At 40.1% G+C, this 8,687-nt stretch overlaps 1 protein-coding gene across 1 annotated transcript in view; it reads right to left on the bottom strand.

Moving 5' to 3' along the window:
* Positions 1-790: 790 nt before the first annotated feature.
* Positions 791-8,687, bottom strand: part of TARP (TCR gamma alternate reading frame protein) — a 40,497-nt gene continuing 32,600 nt past the window's right edge. The window contains exons 3-5 of the mRNA XM_086614620.1: positions 6,504-6,791; positions 4,936-5,001; positions 791-4,198 (exon numbers count right to left, since the gene is read on the bottom strand). Coding sequence (XP_086470746.1) covers positions 4,065-4,198; positions 4,936-5,001; positions 6,504-6,791 — 488 coding nt within the window. The 3' untranslated portion in view covers positions 791-4,064. The remainder of the gene's footprint in view (positions 4,199-4,935; positions 5,002-6,503; positions 6,792-8,687) is intronic.

The raw sequence follows: 8,687 nt of genomic DNA, 5'->3' as shown, positions 1-8,687 counted from the left end.
AAGGGAAGGGAAGGGAAGGGAAGGGAAGGGAAGGGAAGGGAAGGGAAGGGGAAGGGAAGGGAAGGGAAGGGGAAGGGAAGGGGAAGGGAAGGGAAGGGAAGGGAAGGGAAGGGAAGGGAAGGGGGAAGGGAAGGGGGAAGGGAAGGGGAAGGGAAGGGGGAAGGGAAGGGAAGGGAAGGGAAGGAAGGGAAGGGAAGGGAAGGGAAGGGAAGGGAAGGGAAGGGAAGGGAAGGGAAGGGAAGGGAAGGGAAGGGAAGGGAAGGGAAGGGAAGGGAAGGGAAGGGAAGGGAAGGAAGGGAAGGGAAGGGAAGGGAGGAAGGGAAGGGAAGGGAAGGGAGGGAAGGGAAGGAAGGGAAGGGAAGGGAAGGGAAGGGAAGGGAAGGGAAGGGAAGGGAAGGGAAGGGAAGGGAAGGGAAGGGAAGGGAAGGGAAGGGAAGGGAAGGAAGGGAAGGGAAGGGAAGGGAAGGGAAGGGAAGGAAGGGGAAGGGAAGGGAAGGGAAGGGAAGGGAAGGGAAGGGAAGGGAAGGGAAGGGAAGCTCCAGAACATGATCTACTCCATTTCCCATGTGTAACCTTCTATAATACACTTTTATTCCACGTGAATTTTTGTTTCTTTTCAGAATGTCCTTGCCCCATGTGTTGGTAATTCCACAAATGAGAAAGGTGCAGATCACACAGGTATGAAATTTTATTGACAAGGGGAAGGTTCTGATTTGAGATCTTGCAGTTCTTATTGTGAACAGCAGGTGGCCTTTTCTTTGTCACATATATCTCTTCAGTACCTATCTTCAAACTTGCTGAATTGTGTAAAAGAAAATCATAAAAGAAAAATACATACATGTACCAGGTGGTATGGAAATGTTTCTCTAAGATGTATTCACTGGTTCCACAGGTTAATTTTCTGACACATAGGTAATTAATGGAAAGTGTTATCTTTTGTACCTTATTTGTGGTGCAATTTTTTTTAATGATTGTTTGGGTTTACCAGGTAAAACTTGACAATTACTTGTTTGTCACCATTGGCTCTATTCCTTTGTAGAAATCTGTACGTGAAATTTCTTTGTGGAAATTTGTAGATATCAGATGCTCAAATTATTCCTCTGTGACTTTTGATTTTTTTCAGCACTTTCTAAGTGTGTTCTGGTGCCCCAGAAGTTTCAAAATTTCAAATTGAATTGTCCACTAGTTCAATCGCTCTTCAAATTTATTAGTGTTGGTACCTGGTATCAACAGAAGTTTGCTGCTGGCAGACAGCTATGATCCTTACGCACGTCCTTCTTATTTGTAACCACATGTGAGACAAATCCACAGGTAGTTTTCCATATCACCTTTTGTAGGTTATTTTGATGGTTGACAAATCACTATTCTCAATCATGTAAGTTCTTGTACAGCATAGGACACAAAGTTATTCCAGCAAGATAAAGAATACATTGCAAATCCCTTTACACTAAGAAATTTATTTCTGCTGATTATTCTTTTGTGCTTTCAGGGCAAAAGTTGATCCGCTTCTGTCTCCTTTTCAGTAGAAGCACCAGATTGCCTGTAATCATTTTTCTAATATTTGCATTAATTCTGTGACAGGAGTAGAGCAGCTTTAACACTCACACTTGTAGAAGCTTGAAATCACTGAAAATCAGTTGTGGTAAGTTATGTACTTTAGAAGAGAAGTCTTTCAAGTGTCAACAGAGTTTTGACAACAGAAGTTTACGCTTAATAGATAACTCGTAACTCTGGCGTGTGCTCACAGTAAGTAAGACTGCAAGTCCTGCAGACACCCTGCAGCACCCGTGGCTTTGTGGTAGCAGTAGCCCCTACACGTACGTATCACAAGCGTGCAGTTAGACCAACATGTGTCGCCAACAGCCAGTTTCACGGTGTTATTTACGTCTAACTTAGGCGTGTGGTTTGTATCACTGCGTATTTCCATTAGGAGGAAATGGCTCAGCAGCACACTGCGGTACGAGGCAGGACGGCTGTGGTCTAACTGTCCTCACTTATCACCCCTCCTCATCGCAGCCCACCTCCTCCCAACCAGTTTTGACTGGTTCAGTTTACAGGGGTTTTCCACTGAAGAACCAAAACCTTCCTGCAAACAAACACCCCAGCACCCAGAGGCCTTAAAAATCCACTTGTCCTCTCATTCAGGCTAAATAAATAATAATTAAAAACTCAGTATGAACAGTATATGTCTGTATAAATAAGCTACAGAGACATGTGAGATGTTGCAAGTGTAAAACCTGCAACCATGTACTTAAGCAACCCCAGAAACTGAGATGTGGTAGCTGTGCTCATCAAGTTTCAGGTTTTTTTTTGTGCAAAAAGCTGTTTTCTTTCTGTTTTCCTGTGCTGAATGGACAGCATCTTTCAGTTTTGTGCGTGAGACGTGACAAGTGGATTTGGGGATCATTTTCATGAAAGAAATCTTGGTTCATTACTGCAATCAAGCATTTCTCTTGCAAGGATAAGGTAGGAGAGACTGGCACAGTAATTTCAATGATGCTACTGAATCTATGATAGCTGCATTCCAAAAATACCTTTGTACCTGTTTTATTTCACTTGGATTGGAACTGAGCCTTAACAAAAACCAGCATGGGATATCAGCTGTTCCTCACAGTTTGACTAAAGACTAGACATCACATCTGTCTTCCCATTGAAGATCAACGTGACACTGAAAGCATTAACTAGTCGCATTGGCTTCAAGACACAGATTGTAAAATAGGTTATGGTATATGTTGTTAGTAAAATAGCTGCGGTTGTTAGAACTGATCCTGACTTCTGTTCCCCTTCCCTGGCGGCAGCACGAGCCGCAGAAGGCAGCCCTGTTGTAACAGCACTGCGTTTCCCCCCACCTTGGCTCAGCTCTTCAACAGAAAAGATGTAACGAGCGAGCTCTTACCGTTCCGTATAAAAGTGTTCCTGCTGAATACATTGAAAGCAGAAAACTCATGGCCTTTGATTTCCCGAGGAATTTATACAAACAGAGAAATGAATCAGGTTTTCTGGCTGTCTCGGTACGTGCTGTGGAAATGCTGGAGAACCAACACAAATGCTCCTGGAGGAAAGAAAGCTTTTATTCCCATCTACATCATTACAGATGCAGGGAGTGTAAACGCTGCAGGCACCTATCTCCAAACTCACGGCAGCGTTTTGCCTCAAGCTGAGCAAATGCTTTACCCCAACATGTCTATTTCTGTTTTTTCCACAGAAATTTGTAAGGAACTGGTTTGTGGAACTTACAGATGAAGAGTTGAAAGTCCAGCATCTGAGAATTTTTCCTCTATTGTGAAAACACTTTCTCCATCAGAGCTTCAGATTTAAGCTTTTGCTCAGCTTAAAAAGGTATCTCTAAACAAATTGATGTTCGTGATCATTACAGTTGTTTTCTTCCTTTAAAAATACAATGTGCAGGTTTTCAGTCTGTGTGTCAGTGCTGGTGTGGGGCCTGGCAGATTGTATCTGTTTCTGTAGGTGTGCACCTTAGAATTGCTTTTACGCTTGTCTAACTTCATCGTTCAAAAATGTTACATTCACTTTTAAAAATTGAGTTTAATTGATTCTTAAAGCACACATCACTTAAGCATATTAAAGTCCTGATTTGGTGGTTACATGACAGTTGCTATAGATCGTTTAAAGTAAAAATGAACAAATACCTGTGAATTTACAGCGCAGGAATGCTTCTCATTAAGCTTTAAGCACAATGACAAAATGCATCTGTGTTTTACACGTCAAAAGCCCCGTTACACCTCTCAGCTTCAGCATGCATAACTGCTTTTAACGTGACTACCTTCCTGATTTTGCAATATGGACTTTGGATTACAATGCAAGGTACGCAACCTTACTCCTATTGCCCACCTCAGTTCAATGCTCAGAAAAATTAAGAAAACCAGACTGATTTAAAAACACTAGTAGTAAAGCAAAACAAGCCCGATGCGCTAATGCCAGGAAATTATTTGGGGATTTTTTGTTGTTGCAACCTCTGAAACCGAGAGCGGAGGAGTCTATATGGATGAGCACACAGCAAAGCACATGGAGGACGATTTTGCAAGCCTTTCCTAAACCAGCACTTATGCCTGCTTTCTTTGGTGCTTGGTCGGAGCCCACATTCTGTAGATGAAAAACAGTACGATGAGATAGTACATGAAGCTCTTGAGAAGAAGGACGATGTACACTAAATATGCCGTCCTGTGCATTAAGTGATCTGTAACAAACATAGGACAGAAAAGTCTTGTTTAATGTCAGTATCGTACAACCTCCTAAAAGATGGGTAGAGCTGGGAATGTAGTGTTTACTGCTGCAACTCTGTTGATTCCAGTGGACAGTGTATAAACACATACAATGCCTGACTGTCCTTTGAGTGGGTTTGCACTGCTAATAAGGTCTAGACCGAGTGGGTTTCTTAGCACTAGAAACCTCTCAATGCCACTGGGTTATTACTCCCTGCAAAGGCAAGAACATATTTCTAGTGCTTCATTGATTACTACTAGCACTATGTTTGCTTGAATCCTTCTGTGTTGCATTTTTAGGACATAAGTTCTCACGAGCCTTCCTAAATCCTCATTCAAACTATAAAAAAATTTCTTTGTCCAAGGTGCCAGGCAATTGCTGGGCTGATGAAGCATCAGCTGAAGCATCGAGCATTTACCTACTTCAGGTATTTAAAAAAGGGGCACTTAGTGCGGGCTAATAATCTAGTAGCTCAAACAGCATCTGTAGCATCCTAATAAAGTTCCTTATAAAGGTAGAAAAAACCCTTCTTATAATCCACAACAGGAACTAATTCAGAGTAGGACCGAAGCATTAAGTTACAGACTCCAGACTTCAAAGGTTTCCTATACGCTAGTTAGATCATTTTCCTGGTGTTCTGAGCATATGTGGCAATATCTAACCCTTGCATGACATGCGTTGCTTTCCCACATTTTAATAGATTTTAGTTACCTCCATTAAAATCTGTGCCGTTTCCAGGATATGTGGCGCAATCCACTTCTGGAGCCTTTGCAGAACCTGATGAAGAGACTGTTTAAATCCCCCGGTTAGATTTTTCTTTAATTTTAACAAGCATGAATTGAGAAATAGACTGTTTAAATCCCCCGATTAGATTTTTCTTTAACAAACATGAATTGAGAAATAGGGAAAAAAAATGGCAGGACAGCAACAGTGAAATGGGAAGTTAGTATTAAACAACAAAAAGAAAATGTTTAAGATCTGTCTGCAGAGAAGATGTTCAAAGATGGGATTTGTTTGCAGAGAGAATTTGAAGGGGAGAAATGCTCCTAGAGAAGTGAGTAGGTATTAGTTGCTGTAAGTGGAAGGTTTGCCTTTGCCCTTTCAGCAATGTGTCCGTTAGGCCGTTCCTTGGCAGCATCTCTTTTATTTGGAACTGAAGTCAGTTTAACCAACTGATGTTGTCACTGAAGTAGCCTGTTTGCCTTCACAACTTACTGTTATTTGAAATAAGAATAATTTACATCAGAAGGGACCTTAAGTAGTCTGTTACTTAATGGTTACTCAACACTAAAGAATAATCTTGAGGACAGGATGAGCTAAGGTTCCCCTGTTGGGAATTAGCTATTTCGGTGGTGGTTTGTTCTCTAAAATAAACCCTTTTTGTGCTGGAAGCAGCAAATTTGTGTTTGGTTTTGGTTATGGTGTTTGTATGCATTGGTACATGAGCTTAAAGACATCCATATCTTATCCCTAAATACATCCTCCATCTAAATAAACTTAAAGCGTGTTTTGGTCAGAATATATTTTGAAGCTTGAAACGTCAGTTATTTATGGCCATGCTCTCTCTCACTGGAGTTACTTTAATTGATAGGAAGTTGAACAGAAGTAGGTACTGAGAAAAGATTAATCTAAACCGATATAGGTGGCTTTTCATAAAGATGTTACCGAGATTTAAACAATTTGCATTGATTATAGGTTACTTTGTTCTTTAAAACTGCATTGTCTTTCAGATTTTGCTTTGCGTAATCAATCTTTCCATAATTAAATGAGTTATCTTATTTTCATACATGGTTAGTACCTCACTATTGCTGGACTATGAGTAAGTAATATATTTAATCTTTGCTCTGCATGCCCAGAAACCTCAATTTTAACTTCTTAGTGACTAACGTCAGGGGGTTTCAGAGAGGCTTACACCTTGTAAGCCACGGGTAACAGAGAGGTAACACTGTTTTCAGAAACTTCTGTAGACTGGAAAGTAACGGACCCGGCTCAGCGCAGACCTTTTGGAGCTGTGCTAGTTTACACCTGTTGAGGTTCAAGAACTGCTCCTTTCCTATTGCAAAGGGACATTCACTTGGGGAGCATAGTGCAGGCTGGGTTGCTTTGCCTGGGAAAACCTTGGTAGTTTCTCCAGATGTGTGTTTTAGCTCTTGTTGTGTCAAGGAGCAGGTGCTTTCGAGAACAGTAACAGAAAGCATTATTTCTATGATTTTATGGCAAAGAAAAAGTCATGTCTATAATAACACGTAGAATGAAATTTAAAAAAATGTGGAGTATACCTTGTGTCGGCAGCGAATCCTGTTTGCCTTCATGCTCGTATTTGCAGTGATAGTTCTTGTCTTTGTCTGTTGGTACAGTTAACCAGCTGCTGATGGAGTATTTATCCTCTTTTGTAGACTTCCAAGGGTCTCCTTTTACTACGTTGTCTGTTACCTCTTTTTGTCCGTCGGTCCATGTCACGCGAATAACATCTGGGTAGAATTTCTCGATAAGGCAAACGTACGTTGTCTGATTTTTGTCTTTCCTCTCCAGGATTTCAGAGTTTTCTGGTGCAGAATTTCCTTTGTCTGGATTGGTTATTGGAGGAAAAAAAATAACGAAATAGAGAGTTAGAAGATCAATAGTGCACAGCAAATAAATACGCAGCCACAAAATACAAATTCTGAAGAGCTACAACCTTAAGTGTCTTATTAACATATGTTTTAACTCTCTAAGTTGTTATGAAATACTTGGGATGGGAATATAAATGTCTCATGTATGAAAGGAATTTTAGGTAATAGGTGGATGAATTACAGCTGTTTCCATCGATGAAGCAAAAATACTTTTTTAGCTGAGCTGGATGAAGCTGGCATTCAGACACACTTTATATTAAATATTATTTCAATGGACCCAAATGGCGAGTTTTAATTTTCAGTCAAAACCAGGTGCAATACTATTTAGAATAACTGGGAATAGAAAATATGACTTTTAATCTTATTTTTAAATGTGTTTTTTTTTTATAAAGAACTAAAATGAATAGAGACTTTTATGTGTATGGTACAGAAAATCAAGCTTAAAATCAGAAGGCAAGACTCAATTCAAATATTCTAAACTCATTTTTGTTTAGACAATGTAGAGTCTTCCCGAGTCCAGAGAATGTTTGATCTAAGCTCTGATACTGTGCCGTGTGCATGGAGAAACATCATTTAAGTCCTAAACTACTTAGTGAACATCTAAACTGCTTCATTGTCATCCTTGTCTAGTAGCACAACTGATAGAGGAAGACTAGAGTAGATGAGATCTGCTCTTTAATACTGATGCTACAGTGGCTTAAAAAGCATAGCACAAAAGATTTCTTGAGTATTTTATCAGAAAAACAAATATAAGCCTGGTTATTTGAAATCTTAGAAACCTACGAAAAATATTTGAAAATGTATTTTTAAGAAACTTTCAGAAACGGAACAATTGTTGAAGATATTAATAATCTCCCTTGAAACTACGTTAGAAAACTTCAGGTGAGTGTGTGAGAGCCTTTATCCCACAGCCTTCCACGCAGTACTGCTGTCAGAAAGTGTGTTTGTTTGCACAAGTCTTCGACAATTATAAATAATGGCAATAGTTCCTGAGCGAGCTTTGTGCATTTATTTGATAAGAGAAATTTAATATTGCTTTCTAATGTTTATGCAAAAGCAACTACATCAAATTTTTGGTTAGAGAATGTTAAATGTAGACTACCTGCCTTTCAAATCTTAGCAGTTTTATGTCCCCGGTCTAAGTCTCCACTGCTAATTAATGAACATCTGCTGTATCTAATGATTTTCTTAAAAGCTGATAATATATTTTTTTTTTTTAAAGGCAACAAACATTTATTGTTGCCAGTTTTTGGAAGACATTCTGTGTATTTGCCAGGTAAAAATCTTGATGAAGATAGAAAAATGGAATTACACAATGCTCTGGACATCAAAAGTTGGCAACGAGGTTCCCTTTATATTAGATGTGTTTAAATGTTTGAATTAACACATCTGGAAAGGAACAACCAAAACTAAACTAAAGCAGAAGAACGTGCTATACCTAGATAACATTTCTGTATCCAGATATAGCATTATTTATCCACACCGGGGTGGTTGTCAGTGATGTGCTTTGTGAAACGTGCTCAGTATGAACATAGAATCATAGAATCATAGAATGGTTAGGGTTGGAAGGGACCTCAAAGATCATCTAGTTCCAACCCCCCTGCCATGGACAGGGACACCATCCACTACACCAGGTTGCTCAAAGCCTCATCCAGCCTGGCCCTGAACACTTCCAGGGATGGGGCAGCCACAACTTCTCTGGGCAACCTGTTCCACTGCCTCACCACCCTCTGAGTGAAAAATTTCTTCCTTATATCCAACCAAAATCTCCCCTCTTTCAGTTTAAAGCCATTTCCCCTTGTCCTATCACTACATGCCCTTGTCCCTCCCCAGCTTTCCTGTAGGCCCCCT

Source organism: Tauraco erythrolophus, chromosome 7 (assembly GCF_009769465.1).
Source record: "Tauraco erythrolophus isolate bTauEry1 chromosome 7, bTauEry1.pri, whole genome shotgun sequence".
NCBI lineage: Eukaryota > Metazoa > Chordata > Aves > Musophagiformes > Musophagidae > Tauraco > Tauraco erythrolophus.
This window is presented reverse-complemented; position numbering and strand designations above follow the sequence as displayed.